Source organism: Ursus arctos, unplaced genomic scaffold, assembly GCF_023065955.2.
Source record: "Ursus arctos isolate Adak ecotype North America unplaced genomic scaffold, UrsArc2.0 scaffold_1, whole genome shotgun sequence".
NCBI lineage: Eukaryota > Metazoa > Chordata > Mammalia > Carnivora > Ursidae > Ursus > Ursus arctos.
Window position 1 is genome coordinate 100,096,434 of NW_026622763.1, and position 23,084 is coordinate 100,119,517.

Sequence of the window (23,084 nt, forward strand, 5' to 3'; positions counted from 1 at the left end):
AATAATAATAAAACAACAATTAGGTCTTACTGTGTTTATAACACATGTATAAGTAAAACAAAACAAGAGCGTAAGGGATGGCAAGAGGTAAAAAGAGTCAAACTATTGTACAGTTCTTACACTGATTAGGATGTGATAAAGTATTAATATAAGGTAGGCTCTAATAAACAAAGGACATGCATTAAAATCTCTACAGGAACCACTTACAGAAGTCTAACGGGATATAGAACTAAAAAGTTAGCAGAACAACAAAAAATGGCAAAAAGGGCAACTGGGTGGCTCAGTCAGTTAAGCATCTGGCTTGGGCTTGGGTCCTGATCCCAGAATCCTGGGACTGAGCCCTATCCCTGCTTCTCCTCCTCCCTCTCCCTCTGCCACTCCCCCTGCTTGTGCTTCCTCTCCCTTGCCCTCTCTGTCAAATAAATAAACAAAAAAATCTTTGAAAGGAAGAAGAAAAAAATGGCACCATACTGTTTGTCATATGAGACTGGAAGAAATGCAAAATGGTACAGCTCCAGAAGAGGCTGATTTACAACAATCTATCCTAAAGATAATGCAGGAAAAAATACGACAGCTGTGTTTTACTGCAACACAACCAAGACAGGAAATAATCTGAATGTCCACTAGGGGACATGTTAAATAAACCACGATCCCAGCAGTGGAGCACGATGGCAGCTCTACGAAAGGAATACGGAATCTCCTCTCTCTCTGTGCAGCAGCTACAGAAAATGATCACCAAACTACTATTAAAGGCAACCCATAAAGTTTACTGTTCTTATCTTTAAAAGGCAGTGTGTGTGGAGTAGATAATATGAATTTGTTTTTGTTTTCTTAGGTAAATAACAGAAGGACAAGCCATAAAATTAACAAAGACTATTTGTGTGGGAGGAGGAAGCAGGGTAAAGGCAATAGCAAAAGAACTTCCCTAAATATACCTTATTTGTGGAACAGACTTTCTAAACCATGTAAAACATTGCATACGTATAAAATCAAAGTTAAAATTTAAAAGCAATCTCTAGAAATTAAAAGCAAACCAAGCTAATGAACCAAATCAACTTGGCGACCTGAATGAAGAGAAGGAATCATTTCAAATGACTTTAAAATACAAAAACGTGACCACAAAATGAGTCCCCAAGACCACCACCACCAAAAACTGGTCAAAAATTAAAACTCTCAATACTATTACTTTTGGTGTTAAGTTGGAATTTTGTATTGTAGGAGAAAGCAAATATGTGACTACGTTACTATCACTGGAAACCGGAACTTTCGGCTTCGGAGAAAGAAGATACAAGATAAAGGTAGATAAAAACCTCACAGCCCTATATTTGAATTCACATTAAAAAATAGAAACTTTTGATTTTATTTGAAGAGATAAAATACAATTACTTCCTAGGTTTGTTCATTACAAGTGTCTAATAAAGATCACCCCAGGCATACCTGGGTGGCTCAGTAGGTTATGCATCCATACTCTGTTTTGACTCAGGTCATGATCTCCAGGTCTTAGGATTGAGCCCCCATCAGTGCCTCAGGGCAGCGTCGGCTTCAGCTTCTTTTTCCTTCTCCCTCTCCCCATCCCCACTCAAGCATTCGTGCTCTCATGCTCTCCCTCCAAATAAATAAATAAAATCTTAAAAAAAAAAAAAATATCACCCCAGTAGCAATGAGTAGACATAGGCCCTAGACTATGAGCTCTAGATATTATTTCATATAATATAAATGAAACCAGGGTGTTCTCTGAGAAAAACCCTAATTTCAGGGTGGAGGTTTTGAGCCTGACATATCAGAAAGGAAGTTATCAAGAACTACTGGGGATCAGATCAAAAAGATTCAGAAGCCAAAGCCCAATTATCCAATGATAGGACAATTTAATCATCAAAAACAATCACTGAAACGTCTCCATTTCACAGTGTATTTAAAAACAACAAGACTAGCACTTTGGAGGATGCAAAAACCAACTATTTTCCAAACTGGTAAATAATGGGGAGAAATCCATTTTTCCTATAGCAGTTATTCTCCTGTGTAACAAAACAGAAGGGAGATGTTAATATATTTCTACTAAATTATCTCGTTTACTTCAAATAAATGAAGTCTGGTCATTAGATGTGAAGTACTATCATTTTATAATCCCTGTCAGCTAGACAGTGAGTTTTGATGGCTTAAGAGACAATCAGACTTTATGTGCCTCCTCGTATTAGAACACACTACCACTTTGGCTTATTAGTCTTTCCCAACCAAGGAAATAATCAAACTTGAATCTGAAAAAGCCTCTAGATCCAACCACCAGTTTATAAAGAAGTACACTTACGACATTCGAGAGAAGGAAACTTCACACTCACTGAACAGCTATTATTAAAGAAATTACTAGTTTATTTCTCAGATATGATAATGGTTATCTGGGGGCAGGGGCGCAATGTCCTGTGTTTTAATGGGCATTATCTTGAGCTACATGATGAAATGTTTGTAGATAGTATTATATAATGTCTGAGCTTCATTTCCAACAATGTGGGAGGAGGGATGTGGGTAAGGGTAAAGACAAAGACAGGCCACGCAGCAGGCATTGCTGAACTGGATCCTGGGCACTGGGGGGCGGGGCAGGGGGGCAGAGGGTATAACACTGTTTTCTGCGGTGGTTCTATTCTATGGCTCACATTAATTTCATGTGCAATGCCCAACCCTTAATATGAATTTGAGATGTTATAATGTTAATACTTTTTTTTAAAAAAAGATTTTATTTATTTGAGAGACAGCTAGAGAGAGAGCACAAGCCACGGGGAGAGGCAGAGGGAGAAGCAGACTCCCCATGGAGCAGGGAGCCCGATGCAGGGCTCGATCCCAGGACTCTGGGATCATGATCTGAGCTGAAGGCATACGCTTAACTGACTCAGCCACCCAGGTACCCCTAATGTTAATACTCTGAACAAAAGTTTTCTTTCCAGCCTTTTCCAAGAAATAAATGAAGTCGTAAAAATAAGTGAAATCAAATTTCTCAAGGAAAAAAAAAAAAGAACTTAAGAAACACATTAACTGATGGCTATGTGTAGATTATATTTTGATCCCGATCCCGATTCAAATAAGCAAAAATTGTAAATGGATTTATGAGAGGCCTAAAACATTTGCGCTCTAACAGGCACCTAGTAAAAGTAAGGATTCCTCTTAACCACAATACTGTCTAAAATTTTTTGTCCTTATAGTTATAAATTCAATGACATGCAAATGAAATGATGCATAGGATTGTCTTAAAAATAATCTTGGGAGTGGGGAGAAGGACTGAGGATATTAACTGAAACAACAGTTGCTGGGAACTGGTAATTGTTGATGGATTCATGGAGGTTATTCTACTACTATACTCTCAACTTTTGCATATATTTATCTTTTTCATAATACATATCCTGTCATTGCCCTTTCCTAAATCCTTCAATGGTTCCTGAGTAGTTACTGGGTTAAACCCCACACTTGCTGCCGGCCTGCCAAGCCCTACTTATCTACCCCTCTTCAGATTTCATCTTCTACAACTCCACTCTTTCCACGGCCCATCTTGCTCTTTCTCCAACATGCCAAGCTAATTCCCATCTCTGGTGGAGCTTTCCTCTTCCCTCAGACCTGTGCAGGGCTGGTATCCTCACTTCATTTAGGTATCCACGAATTCACCTGCCTCAGAGAAGGTTTCTCTAACCAGCCTAAGTATATCCCTTCCCCAGCCAACCGACAGCCTTACTTTTGTTTTCCTCCACTGCATTAACACTACCTGAAATTTTTCTATTGGAAAACTGTCTCCTTTATTGCCAGGGTCACCCTCTGGCACAGAAACTCCATGTGGGAAACAACTCTGTGTACTAGACTGTTCATGACTCAGGACAATCCCGGTACCTAATAAATGACACTAAAAAGGAATCCTCCTGCAAGGGTTCATGAGAACGGTGCAGAAGGGTATGCTATCTGAGAGCTGAGTGTCACGGCAGCAAAAGCAAAACCAAACCAAACCAAAAATACCAGCTGCTTCCTAAATATCCTGTCAAATGCTAAGGCCAGAAACTTGAAAAGGACTTAAGTATAAATACACATATGTGAGCATATGTCCGCACATTAAAAAACACCAACTTGGAATATCTGATGGAAAATTATAAGCACATATTAGTAAGGTCAGAGTTAATAGACTTCAGTTAACACTTTAGAAATGCTGAAATTAATCAAGACTAAGGTCTAAAAATAGCCTGCTGATTCTTTGGAACATTCAATGGAGTTATTAAAAAAATGCTTAAATGTAAATTTTGTTTAAGGAAGCTAAAGATAGTATTCTATACCAGAAAGAATTTAACTGGATTTGTAATTATGCAAAAGTTATTCTTGTTACAAACTGCCACTTCAAGAGTCACTGTTTTGTCTACCATATATGACAAGATCTCTGGATTATAATATGTTAATGTGATTAAATGAGTCTAGCGACTGGTAATTCTGCTGAGAAATCTTTTCTCTCCAGCTCACTCTACAATTGACTGTCTTACAGATTAAATTTTATTATGCCACAAAAAATTCAAGATTCAAATCTATGCAAATCATGCAATCAGATGCTATAATATAATCAATGTAATCATCTGAGATTCTTTACTATGCTAGAACTAAACAAAGATTCAATCTTGCCATAACTCTGGATGATTTTCTAATGACTCCAATCCAGTAATCAAAAATAAAAATACAGAAGAACCTAGAGCTGCTGGGTTTAAAGGCAAGAATGTGAACAAACCCTACTTTTTAAAACAGGTTAAAGTTCATGAAAACCTCCTTATAGGAAAGTCTCTTTGCAGCAATAGATAAACAGTAAAAACAGCACTCACCGAATTATTAACGGTTTTGGGGAGAGGGCAAATTTGAGAGTATTCACTTACTAGCTCCGCTTCCAATCGTTCTATGGAAAAGCTGTGACATCCGAGGACCAAGAGGGCCAAACAGATGAGGAGGAAGACCCCTGGCCTCTAACAAAGCTAAAGAAAAAAGAAAGGAGGAATAATTGAATTGTAAATCCAGCTGATCTTAGGGTAAAAATTCCAACGAACTGATTCATCTCACATGACTGATTTAGACAATGTTACTTTCCATTTTTATCTTTAAGAGAAACTACATTAAACTTTCAAGACCACTCTTAGATATTAATTAATGTAAGTTACAAAACCCATGTGGTAGTTCCAAGGCATCTTAAAGTTTTATGGAGATACTAAATATCAGTGCCAGAGGGGACTGTATCAAATAATCCAAGAAAAACCCAGAGTAAGTATTTACTATGAAAAAATTACAGGTTAAGCACCCTTGTGTTGCTTTCCCTCTGATATTATTTCCCAATCAGACATTAGTCATGAGATCTTCTAAAAACACATGGAAAAATTATTTTTTATTATCAAGTCCAATGGTGAAAAAAAATGTGTTCAAGAGACTTCTAGTCGAAAAGAGAATGCCATAAGCCACTTTAGGAATTTATAAAGCAATCTGAAAGTGCTTTATAAATAATGTTTCTTACAAGCCTCACGCTGGCGATCTACCATATAAACCAACTGTCTGAAGACAATAAAAATACATACCCACCCATTTGTAAAGAACATATACATAATAAGGCTGCTTTTTAAAAAAAAAACACAACATTACAATACCTGGTGTTTAGGTATACACTTCACATTCATTTTAAAATAGGTGACCATGAGCACAAAAGAATACAGCAAAAGCACCCCACTGGGGTGCATTATGTTAGCAAGTACCAGAGAACAATATATTAAGCTATCCCCTTTTCAAGATCTTCCTTAATTCATTACCAGCTATACAAGCAACCGTAATAAAGAACATTTTAAAAACACAGAAAACATAAGATTTTGTCTAAACAGTAAAAATAAAGAGCCAGACAGATCATCTTCCAAATCCAAATCACAAGTTTTTGTAAGTACAGGCATTGCTAGAGTATGTTTAAATGAGCTTATCTGAATTAATTTCAACAAAGAACAGAAGTCACAAGCAGCCTCTCATAATGGTTTTTGTTTCTTGTAAGCTCATTAACTGTCTTTACCTTGTAATCGTCCCATCTCGGAATCATCGGATTCACTCTCCCCAGAGGTGGTCATGCCCACAGCCCCTGCAACAGAACTAGAGGCTTCAAAAGGGGGGGAGAAAAGAAGGTGAGGGTTAGGAGAGGAACATTCAAACTCATTATGGCTGGTTCATCTTTAAAAAAAAGAACGAGCTGAGTTTTACAGACTACCTCGAATAAAGGCAATTAAATGTGCCCACCTGTTGCACACTCAGCTGTTCTAGATTTCATCCTGTAGCTTCTAGGAACGAAAGGATGGCTCAACTATCTCAGTGTTCAACAAGCATAAAAATACAAACTTTACATTTCTTCCACACATAGCTTTGACAGATTCCTCATGCCTCTGAAACTGTTCCTAAATTAAGTCTCGTCCTAAACTCATCTACCAAAAGTCCATGAAGATCAAACTGCCAAAACCACCATGAGGTTTAATAGATGGGCAATTAGTCACAAATAGAACAGAAAGCAAAACCGACATCTGGGGGAAACGTTCCATGCAGACGTCTGTCTTCTTCAGTCTGCCTTACTTCTGGGCGGCAGTCTTGACACAATCGCTTAGATGTTTTCCCTAAGAACATGCAGATAATACCCTTCTTATTTCCAGGACTGAGGATTCATGTTACAACCAACGGCAAAGCACTGAAGTACAAAACAGAGGACAACCAGGATGTGAAAACAAGGACAGAAAAAAAATAAAAAGAGTTCAGATTTAGAAGGGTTCTACTACCCAAAGAGCTAACCTGAGCAATATTCAGTCTAAGCAAAGAGGCTGATTCTATTAAGGAATCTGACCAGACGAAACTATATTCCTCTAAAACCAGCAGTTTTACTGTTCCTCCTCTCAGTGTCTGTTGAGACGTCAAACACTTTTTCTACAGTTAACCTGTGCATGACCACATTATCCACAATACCCTAAGCCCTATACATGCGCCAGATAACGACAGAAACTGGCCCAGGACAACACTTTTTATTGGTAAAAGCACATGGATAACGTGAATTTACAGAGCTTTTCTGAAGAAATGCTAATATACAAGCCACCAACTGTGTATTTTCCTAATAGTTTTCTTCATCTCATTAAGTATTTTCTGTGATTTCACAGGGATTTTCTTTTAAAAATTCATAGGAAAATGTATGGTTTAAGAACAGGAGTCAGCACAGGGCGCCTGGGTGGCACAGCGGTTAAGCATCTGCCTTCGGCTCAGGGCGTGATCCCGGCGTTATGGGATCGAGCCCCACATCAGGCTCCTCCACTATGAGCCTGCTTCTTCCTCTCCCACTCCCCCTGCTTGTGTTCCCTCTCTCACTGGTTGTCTCTATCTCTGTCAAATAAATAAATAAAATCTTAAAAAAAAAAAAAAAAAAAAAAAAAGAACAGGAGTCAGCAAACTGTGGCCCACAGGCCAAATTCAATCCAGTGCATCATTTTGTAAATAACATTTCATTAAAACACAGCCAAACTCATTGTTTTACATCTTGTCTGTGGCTGCTTTACTGCTACAACCACAGAGCTGGGTAGCCAGTTCCAACAGAACCTGTATAAAGCCCAAAACATCAACTATCTGGCCCTTTTCAGGAAAGGTTAGCCCCTGGGCTACCGTTACCAGTCAGCCAGAAATGCTAATATTAAAGTATATCAGAGTTCAACAAAATCCACACTTCTGGTGAAGAAAAAAAGAGTAACTGCACTCTAGAAGGCTTCTTACATGTGGCATTTACGAAGTGCTCGCCATCTGCAGGCTGTGTGGCTGTTAATGACCATAGAGGGAGGCACTGTGAGCTGTCTCACACTCGTGAGGTAACTGAGGACTTGTGACTTTGAGTGTACTTGCCCAAGGTCAGACAGCTACCCACAGATCAGAGATCTGACCAGGTGGTCTGACTCTTCGTAGGTTGTACTCAAATACCGTGCTCTATTGGCCCCTTAAATATATTCTTCGGAAACTTGTTTTTCATTCCAGTACAGCTGCTTCTTCACATTAAACAGAAATCTTGTTAACAAATACTGTTATTAAGGTCCCAATTATGGCTGAATGTTAGTGACCCTTAAACTTTCTTTTAACCTCTTCCAATTATGGGAAGAGCAAATACAAAGTTTTAACAAATGAAGCAGTTGGTTTTGTTTTTTTTTTTTTTTAAAGCACCCTCTGGCAACACAACTTTTTTTAAGAAAAAAACAAAAATTCACTTGGGAAGGTAATGCTGGGTTTTTTTAGCTTATGTATTAGAGGGTCACCATAAGGAGGGATGAGGATATTCTGATTTTTCATGGTGGTGGAGGGCCTGTTTTGACAGAAATCAGTCACTGAACCCAAAGAAGAAAAGATCCGTTGCCAGCTCATTGATGGCAAATATTAATCATTTGTCTCCTACAGTTCCCTGTAAGTATTACAGAATTAGATAAACCAAACTAGCCTGGCCTGCGGGTGGCTGTTTGTAAAGTCACGCAGGTAAGGAAATGTCATGAGCCAACAGGAGTCAATGACGAAATTCTTTAGTCAAGGCGTCAAACCTCCTTGGGCAACACGCACAAGATCTGTCCCAACACAAACATAAACATGATTATCAAGCAGAGAAAATGTGATGCCAGATTTTAAGAGGTGTTTATGTTGTTGTTTATACCAGTATCTCCCCATCTACTCTTTAGCATATCTTCACAGCATCATGTAAGATAGTTTCCAATACACAGTTGAATTAAAACAATAGAAAAAATATTTAAATTAGGACACAAGAAATTTATCACAGAACCCAACGTCTTTATACCTTAACCGAAAAGGCCTCTTATGCAGAAAGAAAATAAAACACTAGAATGCTGACAGAATTCAATTTTACTTGACAGCAACCTTAAGGGTTTACCAGACCCCTAACTACAAGAGGCAGCAAGAAGACTTTCATGAGTGTAATGAAAACCTTTGAGCAAAGCCAAAAGAATAACCGTTAGTAATGTAATTATGTCTTATATGGGCCCTGGTATCAGGTGATATGGAGCCATCTAAGTTTTAGGGATTCCAAACAAAAGTAGTTAAGGAGATGAAAAAAAAAAAAAAAACTTACAAAACTGGGTTTGCTTTCTTTTTACAAACTGACCTTATTCATTTCTTGTGAAATTAAGATTCTCAATGCAAAATCAGATGCCAGAACACAAGCTGTTTTTCCTTGCCATCTGATTGTTATGCAGGTAGTAAGGAAGAATACCTGACTTCTCACTTTAGTATCTCTAGTATCTGCAAGACTTTATCAGCACTATGAAAAGGTACACAGTTCTGATGAAGTCCAAAACCAGACCCCCCGACTCATGGGAAAATGTGGGGAACATTTAACTTTCAACTCCAAGAGCTAGCATCTCTTCTATGAAAAGCCAGGGAAGTTGGGCTCCATAATGTAAGTATATTTCAAGGTGACCGAGGAGGCACACCGTTAACAACAAATTTTCGTTAAGTGTCAACGATACTGGAAAAGTCAGGGTGATATGAGCAGGTCTGCCAAAGACAGAGCAATGCTTTATCACTACATGTATAAAAAGCAATATGCTTATTTCAATGACTTCACTGGAACAGGTCAGGAAGATGGGATCTTCAAAAATAAATAACGCTGGGAGAAAAAAACCATAAAAACACTTAAAAGATTAAATGAATCTCTTTAAATTAATAACAACATTATTTCAAAATAAACTGTTTCCAATAAAGAGTCTTATACCAACTGTCTAAGAGCCGTCTGTGAACAGATCCTTGCCAAAAGATACTCTAAGTTACCACCATCGATTTATACTCCACGTTAACTTAAAAGGGTTTTCTCTTTAAATTCCAATTGTGCATACGGAGAAACTAAAGCACATCACACTGAAAAACTTAATGTAAAGTTAATAAGGAATTTGCTTCTTCCCGCAGCACTGCTTCAGTGAGCTGGCAGAGGATTATTCCTGGAGCACCTAGAAGGCATCCTGCTTCCAAAGTGAAATGTAGTAGTGCTGTGCGCCCCGTGTATCTTTCCCCTAAACATGGAAAACACTGAGATCACACCATGATTTCGAATCTCAATAACAAGGAACACAAGCATTTAGGGGGTAAGTCTTATGAACTTAATCCCCTGAAGTTTTTATCCACTTAGGTAAATATACCGGGATCAAAACTTCACACACCACCCCCTCGTTCTGGCCTCTAGTGGTATTCATCTGAAATTAACTCTTGTGATTGTGGGGGAGGTGGAAGGACATAGTCTTTAGAAATGTGTGCTCTTCTTTTTGAAAACCTGGATTTCAGAGTCCCACAACCCTGGGCGACCTTAACCATATTTGCCTTAGTTTTTCATTTCTAAAAGAGGAGAACAGCACTCACACCTCAGCACATTGTTTGAACATTAAATGAGAATATATGTACAGTGCTTAATGCCATGTCTGCAACAGGGTACACTGCACAACCGTTAGCCACGGTAATCACTGTAACGAGCCCGCTTCAACACATGCAGCAGCTCCGTTTCTGCCATCCACGTGGGAACTGCCCCACTTCCACATGCAGACTTGAAATAACATTACAACACTGGGAAGCACAGCCTGTGTGTCATCAAGAGCTTCAGTGATTTGTATGTGCAATGGACTGTACTTTCCCTCAAATTTAACCTTTTGGAAAAACTATTCTTTAAAAAAAAAAAAAAGTACTTGAAAAAGGTTGCCTCCCACCAGAAGAGAATGTTCCAAGTCTGCCATGCCACTTATCACACAAAACCAGGCAAGAATGTTAAGCTGGATAGAGAGCTGAGACAAGGAGCATATAAAACATGAGCAGCGGTGGGCAAATGAGAACCTTCCTCGCAAACTAGGACATAGGCTCCACCACAGGCATGAAAGAACACTAGCACACACGCTAATGTTACGTGAAAGAGCGTTGTGAAAGAACATACCTACACCTAAGCCCATTTGTATCACTGACAGAAGGGACTCATCATACCCACGTTCATAGTGATGAACCGCAACATCTTCCCATCTGTTCTTAATGTTAGAGAGAAATGCCCGTAACAAGCTACACTTTAAAACCTGTTGGCCACAATAAGCCTCTGAGGTATTAGCCTTCTTTTCCTCTTGGTGACTGACGCCTATTTAAAGCTGAAAGGGTTGGGGGGCAGCCTTATTTTTGTTGTGCTAAGATATCAAGAAGAATAAAAATAAGCCCATAAAAACATAAACAGCATTCTTAAAGTTCCTTTCAAAAGGAACACTTATTACTTTTTAGGGGTTTCAACATTTTCCATTAAAATTTACAGGTGTATGAAGAAGCAATTTAATCCATGTCCTTACTTTCTTATTATGAACTGAAATTTTCAAACAATCACTGGGTAACTACTGTATGTCCGCACTGCTACAGAAGAACCTTCACAGAAAGTGGTATCTTTCCTAAAAGCCATCTGAATACATTAGTACAAACTTGGACTTGGAAAAGAATTAAAAAACAAGAACAAATGAATCCAACTCCTCAAAAAACCAAACCTATCAAGTAAAAACAAAGGAGAACAAGTTTATCTGAGGTAGCATCGAGTATACCTCTCTCCCCTCTCTTGCCTTTTATCTGGTATGCCTACAAGGAAATTTATCTCTAAACAAATCAGTAAGATACATAAATGCATTTTAGGGCTAAGACACATGCCAACCTACCTGCAGCTCCTTGGGGAGTTTCGTCTGTCCGTGCAGCTGAAGAATTCACTGTCTCCTGGCTGCTTTCAGGGTCCGCCATTTTCTCCTGTCGACGAGCTTCAGCTGCTCCTCTTTTGCCCAGGCCAGAGCCTCGCCGACTACAACAGAAAGATGCCATCACAGGCAGCACTACCAGTGACCAGAAGCAATGTCCACGCAGCACAAAGCTCCAATGCATGGAACACAAAGCCAGTTTCTTCTTTTGCCATAGAAATTGTTGCAGAAAATCATTATGGGTAACAACCAAGACTTTGTATATTTAAAATTCTTCCAAGTTACACTGCATTCACAGTACATGCTTCTGTGATGCTATGAGCTGTTGTCACTCTTACAGACAGAAATGATTTCTAAACACTTCAACTAAATGGAAAAGTGACTTCTGCTGAGAGAATTCAACTCATTTAAAATAGATCCCTACTTCCAGGCTAAATAGTGGATCAACATACAGAATTTATATCTGACAGTGGGGGGGGGGGGGTGGAAGAGGATAAGCTGTGGGAAATTCCTATCACTTAAGTTCCAGATAACTTAAATCACCGAAAAAAGAACTACCCTAATAATGAACAAGAGATCCATCTTTTAAAATAAAGAATTAAGGATTTAACATTTATAAATACATACAGATGACTCTGAGGAAGACACTGGCTTAGGATTGAGGCACAGTGTAATATGGAAAGAATAATGATCAGTCATTTCTCACAAAGCAAGTTACATTTTATTGATGATGATTTTTTTCTATTTTAATAGAGAAATCAGTAAGCAAATCAGGTAAAAACAAAAGATTTCCCTAATTACTGTAACTTGGTATGGTTTAAATAGCAGCCCTCCAATTACCTCAGGAAATGAAGAAAACACACTACTAAGGAAATGTTTTAGACCAAAGTCAAACTGCAGTGGAATTAGATGCCGGCCAGTAAACCAGGAGGAAGCAGCAGGCATAAAAGTGACATTTAAAAGAAGGCTCTGAATTACAAGAGAGTACTAGAAGAGTTTGTTCTTCCAAGTAGTAAAAAATCCTCCCTAAACAGGGATTTGCTTAGCCAATCTTTTCTTCCACACAAACACTCCAGACCCAATTTACCAAGCTACAAATTAGTGAGATTCAAATTAATTCATCTATTTAACATTCAATGTGCACCAGCCACATGACACGCACTGTACTCAACACTTTGCTTGATATCCTCAAGGAGTATCAGTCTAAAGAGAGATGAAGACAAGGCTGCAGCAGGCTGTAAAAGCACTAAATTTAAGAGGAATTGCCACTAATTCAGGAAAATTTGAAATGAAAAGCTTTCCCAGGCAGGTGGCTAGATAGCTTGTAGAAAGAATAACCATGTAAAGTCTAAGTAATTTCACATGCGCTAAGAACGTGGCTGTGAGTAGGAGGAAGGCAGGCAGCCGACAAAGATGGGACAATAGATTACCTGACTTCACATCAACTTAACATTAATTTTCAACCACAGTGAATTCAGTTTATATCTCAGATTATGCACTCTGGGTAAACCAGATTCAAAATCTAGCCCAAAATTTTTAGACAAAAGCTTTGAAGAACTAAGAAATTCTCAGAGTTCTCACAAAACTATTGCTAAGAAACCTCAAAAGCAAACAGGTACACTAACTCCAGACATTTTAAATAACATTTTAAACAATCCAGACAGAACCAGAAAAGTAGTGGAAAAGCAGCGATTTAAGTGGCACAAGTCCTTTTCTTACGACTTGCAACTAACTAGTCGTTCTGTTTCCTTATGTCACTATCGTACCCACCACCAAAAGCAGTCATTGTCACTTATCTTGGAGGACAAACAGCAGAGCTAAAACCTTTCAGCTCACCTGACTGAGAGTAGCGAAAAGGCAAACTGAAATCATTTGCCCCCATCACTGTCTTCTGGCACATTCAGAAGAAAGAACAAACTACATATAAAAGAGGAAAAGTCCTACCCAGCTGTGCATAATCAGCTGCACAAGCGCATGTGAGCAACTGACCACGCGTGAAAAGGTGAGGAAACTGTTAAGAAAAAAAAATGTTAACTTTAACCTACGACTCTCAATCAGTTAATGGAAGAAAGTGAAATAATACACTGTATCATATCAAAGGTAGCTGATTTTCTGAAAATGAGATCCAAAACAGCAACTGAGGAAAGTGGGAACTGGAGATGTGAGAGCAAACACATAACACCAACATTCCTCCGCGAGGGGTAGGTGCTGTTAATACAAAATGAAAATGAAGTACATCTCTCCTCCTTATCCACTAAACTCAAGCGGTCCCAACACTTTGAGAAACTAATTAGGCAATATTACAGCCATTAAACAGGCATCCCTTTTGATCCATTAATCATGCTACTGCGAAATTTAGCTACCTTTAAAAAATCTGCATAAAGATGCTGATTAGAGATTTACTGGCCAGCTGGAACTCTGAAAACAACAAAATGGCCAACTGCTGGCAGTAACTCTGTGAAAATAATGTAGCAACAGAGGAAAAGGTAGAGGGTCAGAGTGTTGTCAAAAAATTGCAGGATTAATACTTAGCAAAAACATGTACATCAACACTGGGGAAGAATTCATTTGTATACTGGATAAGTCTCTTTACTACTCAACATTCAAGTGAAAATTTCAGTAATTTTTGAAAACTTAGGGAAGGATTCTAATGAAAGCTGAGCAGAAGACAACGAACCGGCTCATAAGCTGAACAAGCCCATGTCCTACCTGGCACTAGCACAGGAGCCCGTGGTCTTCTGGCGTGTGCTCCGCCTCAAACTGGGGAGCTCAGCAGGTGGGGATTCACTGCGCTTCTTGGTAGATTTTCTTAAACCTATTCATGTGAAATACAAAAGTGAATTTTTTTTAAGTTATCATAAATTAAAAATTACACAATCCTTCAGGTCAAAAATCCATTGCATCGTCTATGGGCTCTCTAGCACTCGACTAGGTTTCTGCCACAGTTTGCCTTTACTTACCCAATCCATCCTGGCAAGGTTAATATGGTACCTGGCATACCCCGTCAGGATAAATCCCACTTGGGCCCAACCTTGACTCCAGCTATCCCACACCATGAATGACGGTCCTTCTCCCCTCATCCCATCCCCTTTAACCACTCCTATCATCTCTACTCCTCCACTAACTAAAGCCAAGAGATTTTTTTTTTTTTGCATTTACTATCTATTTCAGGATTTTATTAAATTTAACACATTTTCCATTTTCATTCAGTAGCACATTACATTGTCTGTAAGCTGTGCCTTTCATCTAGTTTATATAAAGTTCATCAATTAAGACTACAAGAGAACAAAATGCTTTCTTTTGTTTACACCACCCTATCAGCAAGGAAAATATACTTGAGGTGAGGGTTATTAGAATGTCCTGTACAGATAACCAGAAAATTAAGGGGGAAAGTCAAACAAGCACACCTTACATGTTATTCTGGAAGCTAACTAAAACCCTTCATAGGGTTAACAGATTCTAAAAAGGTACAGCCATTAAGCGAAGTCTATTACCATTTCATAAACAATGGGGAGGCCATCAGAGCAACGGTTCACCCTCCCCCTTGCCCAATGTTATTATACATTATAACATACTGGGCGGTGTGCTCTATCTAAACAAAGACCTCCAACAGTGAAAGGTCTCCAAGTCAAAAGACTTATTTCCAGGAGAACTACAGTGTCACCTTAAAGAGCCAGCGTCTCCTTCTTCAGAGACTAATTACATTGTAAAAACAATTCTCCAGGTCACTTGTTCCCCCCCATGTTTGGTTGGTTTTTTTTTTTTTAAGATTTTATTTCTTTGATAGAGAGCACAAACGGGGTGGGGGGGTGCAGCAGAGGGAGGGAGAGGGAGAAGCAGACACCCGATGTGCAGGGAGCCCAACACGGGGCAGGATCTCAGGACCCCTGAGATCATGACCTGAGCCAAGGGCAGACACTTAACCAACTGAGTGACCCAGGTGCCCCATCCCCCAAGAACTTTTAATTTTTGACCATTTTACTGCTTCAAAGTGGAATAACAAATTCCTTACTCTTGATTTTGTTAAAAACACCAGTAAACGGTATGGGTAAGAGAAGGTAAAAAGGATTCTAGACAGGCTTAATTTTAAACCTCAGTTTATTCAACTTGGGATGGTCCCTAAAGCATGCATATATATAATGAAAGTTGCTAAGTGAAAAGCACACTATTAAGGAATTTTTACATATCAAACAGAAGCTATAAAGACAAAAATCCACATTCAGACAGGCATTACCATTTAGAAATCTGAACCACACCTTTCGGCCCTTTTTTCCCCCAAAGTAAATTTTGTGAAAGGTTATCCAGACTCCTCAAACTGGCACAAAAGGACCAAAAATGAAACTTGAAGTGGGGAAAAGAAGATTGGCCTAAGGGTTTGTTAAATTTCAATTTTTTTAGATTGATCTACCAAATAGCATTATCACCAGAATTAACTTAATGTGATCACAAATCAATGCTTGATACCCCGTGCTATTTTATCTTTGTCGGGACACATATCCTGTCACCTGAAAGACGAACATGGCATGTGGACAGATTATGGGACTAGCTTAATATATTCAACCAATTAGCATCAGTTTTTTAAGATTTAAAAAATTCAGAAAATATTTTTAAATGTTTCAGAAAACATTAAGCTTCTCTTTCTATTTGACTTGTGCAACTAAGTTAGAATAGACTAAAAAACATAAAATTCATAGAAAAAACCACGAGTGCATATTAAAAACTACACATTTTCACCTCTAACAACACTTTAAAAACCTCTGTATTATTGTTACTAATATTAGATTATGTGACACTTAACTGTCTTTCACACATACCATGACACAGTAATGGACCCTAGCAAAAACGTTTATATCTAGTCAGTGACATTCAAAATAAAATATCTAACTAAACATACTGTGGGCTCCTGCTATACTGCTTATGAGGGGACAGTATACTTTCTGACCAAACTCTCATACTTTCACCACTCACGTCCTATTTTAGACTTAGGTGTTTAACTTTGTTTTAAACAATTTCATTCAGACGTCGTTTCCTTATGATAAAATATACTCACTTTAAATAGATGAGGTTCAATATGGAGTTGAACAAATGTATCAACCCATATAACCAACACCATAATCAGATCAGGAGGGAACACTGTCATCACTCTACAAAGTCTCTTCATGCCCCTTACCCACACTTCGGGCCTCTGGCAACCACTGATCTCTTGTTACTGTCTATTCTAGAATTTCATAAAAATGGAGTCATACAGTGTTTTGGAGATTTCATGTTGCTACAGAGATTCGTAGCCCATTCCTTTCTACAGTAGAAAGGTATTCCTTTGAATGGATGTGCCACAATCTCTTTATCCATTGTTGGTGTTAAAAGTTGAGAGAAATGTACTAAATTACAGAAAAGTAGAGGGCCCTGGGTGGCACAGTTGCATACGCGTCCAACTCTTGGTTTGGGCTCAGAGTCGTGAGACTGAGCCCTGCATTGGGCTCTGCACTCAATGCAGAGTCTGCTTGAGACTCTCCCCCTCTCCCTCCACCCCTCCCCACTGTACTTTCTCCAGGAATGAATGAATGAATGAATGAATGAATGAAGAAGAAATAAATCCCAGGATAAAGGAGCTGCTACATAAACCATTGTATAGTGGAAAAGAGGTTTCCCTATTTTAACACTACCTGAGGGCAGGATGAGAGACAAACTAGCTTTTACACGTATATCTGCTCCAAAAACTGGAACAGGGAAACACCTCACAGGTGGTAAAGACTGATAATTACTAATTTATCAGTATTTCTAAGCAAATCAAGTCAAACGTTAGAAGAACTCTATAAATTCTTCCAAAATCTAAAACATTCTTTAGAAGATTACAAATGTCAAACTTTCTGGGAAAAAGGAAAGCTGAAGTTGTTTGCAGAGCAAGCTCTGCCTAGAGAATGGGGATAGCTTAACCTTTTTTTTTTTGGCCATTCAGCTGACGATGCCAGAACACACTGTATTCACAATTTTAGACTGGCTATAGTTTTCAAAAGCACTTTCAGATACAAAGTTATGATAATTCTTACTTTTCAGACATAAAACTATTAACTGACATGCTTAAAGGTACATAACCCAGACAAACTACGTAATTCCTAAGTTTATTTTGAAGCAGACCAGAGGTTACTACATCTTCAACATACTTATGGCCAAAGTTAAAATTGTGCCTTACAGGTTCAATTAGAAAACTGTTCAAACTCTTCATATAAGAACACTAGTTTTATAGAATCAACATGTGTTTCCTTCCATTCTACTGGTCAAGTAAGAGTTATTTCAATAAAAGAGGAAACAATGTAAGTGTAAACCAACAACCCACTGAAAATGAATTAAAATTCATGTGCATGGAAATGCAGGCGCATGCACGCGCGCGCGCGCACACACACACACACACACACACACACACACAGAGCCTGTAATGCAGCAAAACTGCATTTGTCATTTATTTTTATGAGGCCACTCTGAGAAGCATCCAGAATACCACTGGTCAAATTCATATATTAATGTCTACAAAGGCTCTACGTAATGAAGTTATGTATAAATGTAGACATACTTTCATCAAAGCTCTTGACAGTATTTTAGTATAAAAATATACGCTCTTGTTCCTACAAATATATTCTGAAAATCTTTATTCCTGTGGATAAAAGTGAAACTGGAAGTTAGTATTATTCTCTTAAAAGTCCTAAATGCTTTGTTCCTCTACAGCATATATATGTCTTAGCCCCACCCCCTCTGTTTTTGGAACAAGCATTCCTAACCCACAACTAATTTGCTCAAAGTTCAGGGCTTCATCTTTTGTAAAAACATTAGTTCTTTTGCAAAGGTAGGACATACAAAATGTGAAATAACTAAATCTCTTACGTATCTAGTTGTAAGCTTGGATTTCTAAAATACAACATCTTAAAAGAATGAACAGACTGAGGGCCTTAGGAATTTTATTTTCTGGACCCTTAACTAATATAAACATAGGTATGATCTTGGTGCTTTCTACTTATAGTGATTTTTCTTCTCTACTTCAAAATTTTGCAAGTATTACTCTTTGCATTACAATACCATGGATGATTCCAATTTTGTAATTTGCAGGAGGAATGCGCACTAGTAACATGATCTGCCTACTTCAGCACAAAGTAACCAGAGGTAGAACAGTATCAATCCTAGAAAGGTATGGTTTTCACTATTAAGTCAATTAAGTTACTTGAAAAGAAAGAATAAATAGTACATATTCACTGTCATGCTTTTATTCTATTTTTAGTTCTTTCATGAATTAAACGAGGATGCTAATCTTTGATACGGTATACACATATGGTCCCACAATAAAAATATAGCCATTATAAAATAATCTAACAATGCAATAATTAAACGTTCCAATTTCTTAAAGATTCCTTCTGTTGTATAGTGAAAATAAACCGAAGTGTCAATGTGTTCTGGTAAGATAAGGATAAGGTTGTTCAAAAATCAAGTGAGATGGGGGAGAGACTGACCTAACACATTTACTCAGTGAATAATGACTGAATTCAACTACATGAATGTTTTTATTCTCCCACTTATATATCCATTTCAAAGTGACCTTTAAAAATAATCAAGTTGGGGGTGCCTGGGTGGCTCAGTCAGTTAAGCATCTGCCTTTGGCTCAGGTCATGATCCCAGGAGGGAGCCCATTTCTCCCTCTCCTTCCCTTTCATTCTCTCTCTTGCTATCTTGTCTCTCTCTCAAATAAAATCTTTTTAAATAAATGAATGAATAAATAAAATTATCAAATAGACATCTATTGTATAATATCCAGAAACCACTGTTCTGAACACTTTTTTTTTTTTTTTTTAATTCTTTCGAGAACTCTCTCCTACCCCGTCTCCATGTGATACTGATAGAAGTACCATTCATGGTACACTCCCACTATATGAGTGGGACTCAAACTGGCCAGACTATTTCCATCATAGCCAACTGCAATCCTGCCTCCAAAATAGTGATTCGTTACGGACATATGATCCAAGGAAATCAGGGGCTTTCTTACAATTTAATACATAAATGATTGGATAGCATCTTTGGGAAGGAGAGGGGAAGGTGTGAGAGTCATAACATGGGTTTGGGACTGACAGGATCATCTTTTTGAGCTCCTGGATCCAACCAAGCCTGAAGCTAACCTATCTATTGGCTTTACCAGTCATATAAACTGACCAGTGTTTGTGTGTACACCATATAGCATATAATACATACCATATAGTGTGTGTGTGTATACACACACCTTATATAATATACAATTATATTAAAATTTTTGGTCTAAGGTAGGTGTTGACAAACTGCAGCTTGTGGGCCAAATCCCAACTGGAAATCCTGTTTTTGTACATCCCACTAGCTAAGAAGGGTTTTTACATTTTAGGGAGTTGTTAAAAAGAAGAATATGTAACAAAAACTGTATGTGGTCAGTAAAACCTAAAATACTTACTATATGGACCTTTACAAACAAACAAATAATAATAATAATAATTAATGACCTGGACTTGGAAAAGAAAAAGCAAGAACAGTATATGGACTCACCTAAGTTTCAAAAATCAGTCCAACATTAAAAAACAAAAATTTGTCCAATAAGACATGAGCTAAATAATATCTCATTTTCAAGTACTCATTTTTCTAGAATTAGTTATCTTGATTTTTTTGACTAATAATTTTTGCAATACTCCCAAAGGTAACAAATACATCTCCTTTTTAAAATAGTACAGTAGACAAACCAATGAATTAGGTACAGGAACCAGTTATTTTAAACAAGAGTATTCAAATTCAAATGTTCTAACTCGTTTACATTTAAAGGTATCAAAGGATGATTAGGATTGGTTTTTTTGGAGGGGTGGGGGAGGATAGGGTTTTGTAATGCAAATCTCCAATTTGTTTATATATTTTAAAAAGCTATCAATTGTGGCGCCTGGGTGGCTCAGTTGGTTAAGCATCTGCCTTTAGCTCAGTCATGATCCCAGAGTCCTGGGGTTGGACTCCCTGCTTGGCAGGGTGTCTGCTTGTCCCTCTCCCTCTGACCATCCCCTCCACCCACCTTGTGCTCTGCCTCGCTCACTCTCTCAATAAATAAAATCTTTAAAATAAATAAATAAAAATAAGAGATAAAAAGCTACCAATTATTCATTTATTTACATGTTGAACCTGTTTCAAAAGGTATTCAGAATGACTTGTCTTTTCTTCATAAAAGGGGAAAAAATGTACCAAATAACATGAGTACTATCGCACATGTAGAGTTCAATTTACAATCATGCAATGGGGCCATTTTGCTACTGGAAAAAGTAGACCCAATAAAGAGAATTAACTAACAGTGGGAATATTTTCAGTAACTTGATCTTCATTCCTTCAGCCAAAACGGAATCATGAGAACCTGGTATAACTTGGTGTTGCTGTGTGTCTATTTTTAGTATACACATCATTATTAATGGTTACTTTGCCAAAATAAATTCACAAAATGGAAAGTAACCTAACATATAAAAAAAGGATCACAGATGTTTAAAATCATTCAGTAACAATAAAAGATGAGTTTTGCAGATGACAATAAGGTAAATCCCAAATGGAATTTTCTAAGCCAAGTTTTTATTTTCTAGCCAATGCAGAGCAAATTCATGCACTGACTTAGCAATACAAATTAAACACGTTGGAAATGTACAAAGATATTCATCTGAGCATTACTTTTAATAATGAGATACTGGAAAAGAGCTAAATGTCCAATAATAGGGAATGGTTAAGTAACACCAGTATGGTAATAAAAACTGCAGGAATACAGTTTTAGCTAATAAGTATATGAACAGATTGGCATTTTACACTACTATTGGGAATGGAAATTCATATATCCCTACAGGCAATTTGAAAATATACATCAATACTTAAAAAGAACATAACCAGAAACCTAACAAGTAGATAATGATGTAAATTACAAAGCTTTAGTCAATTAAAAGAATTTAGAACAATGTAGATGCCCATTAATTGAGAATGAACTAAATTAGGTTACATCCATTTACAGCCATTCAAATGATGTAATTCATAGTTCTTTTGAAAGGAAAAAGGTCTAGTGTTTAGGCAAATAAAGCACTTGGTTTCTTCATACCTAAAACACGGAACTACCTCATTCTGTTGTAATGAGGATAAAATTTAATGTGTGTCACATGTCTAGCATGGAGTGTGGCTATAATGGGCACTCTACTATCGTGTGGAGCAAATGCCAACTTTTGAAGAAATATGTGCATATACATGACAAAGTGTGTGCCTTCTGGTTAAAGATAGATAATTGGACACACATACATTCACTTCTGTCCTCAGAGAAACTCCACTAAACTAGTATTATTAAAAGAATCTGAGGCATAAATCTACAAGGATAAGAAGAATGGAAGAGATTACTATCACAACACAATTTTACAAGATGAAAAGCAGAAATCCCAGCACTAGAAATTCCAGAAAACTTAAAGTAGAAAACTAAGATAAATTACCAATGAGAATGGGACTCAGAATCCCACAAAGTTCAGGAACTGATGGTACCAGGTACCTCTGGGATGACTCTGGAATTAAGACTAAGGATTGGTTGATAGGCTGTTTATGAAGCAGTAAGATCCCCAGATCCCCTCCCCCACTTGCACAGCTGGGTAACTGTCTCTCTGCTGACCCAGCAAAACACAAGACCTCTATTCTTTAGAAAGTATAAAATAAAGAAATTCTCAATTAAAGTACACAGCTGTATCTAGGTGCACCATACCAAAATGAGAGAAGGAGAGGGAGGATCAAGTACGAACAGACAGATTAGATGACACATGGCTTCTTTCCTAGGCCTCTTTTCCTGCCCAACCCCCAGACCTCGGTCAGTCAGCTTTCACCTCTAGGCAGGAGGAATCTTCTCTGTGGAATTTCACCAAAGAAAAAGATCTAAAAATAATGACAGGCTTCATAATGACCAGCCAAAACAGATCACCAGAAAATGGATTTCAGTGAAATCTCCTCTATGTGTTCAGAGCTTACAGATTAAGTGTTGGGGGACCAAAACCTGAGTATGAGGAAACAACCAGGAATTACCAAAACCTGATGAAAACTCCCAATACGAAAATCAAAACCAAACCAACCTCCCTCCCCCAAAAAAACTTCATGAGAACTGTGTATAGAAAACTCACCATTAATGTCCTCAAAAAAAGAAATGCATCCATAATAAAAAGGAGAACAAAATAACCTCTTGAAAATAAAAACAACAGAAAAAAAAAATCAAAAGAAAGGCTGGAAGAAGTTGAAGAAATCTACCAGAAAGTAGAAGAAAAAAGCAAAGCCAGAATGAAAACATCAGAACTTCCCAAGAGG

At 37.8% G+C, this 23,084-nt stretch overlaps 1 protein-coding gene across 50 annotated transcripts in view; it reads right to left on the reverse strand.

Moving 5' to 3' along the window:
* The window catches only part of TRIP12 (thyroid hormone receptor interactor 12), a 140,523-nt gene that overhangs the window by 53,250 nt on the left and 64,189 nt on the right, over nt 1-23,084 (reverse strand). For all 50 annotated transcript variants that reach the window (XM_048214129.1, XM_048214125.1, XM_048214100.1 and 47 more), the window contains 4 exons: nt 14,451-14,556; nt 11,709-11,845; nt 6,047-6,130; nt 4,884-4,979 (listed from right to left, as the gene is read on the reverse strand). In XM_048214129.1, coding sequence (XP_048070086.1) covers nt 4,884-4,979; nt 6,047-6,130; nt 11,709-11,845; nt 14,451-14,556 — 423 coding nt within the window. The remainder of the gene's footprint in view (nt 1-4,883; nt 4,980-6,046; nt 6,131-11,708; nt 11,846-14,450; nt 14,557-23,084) is intronic.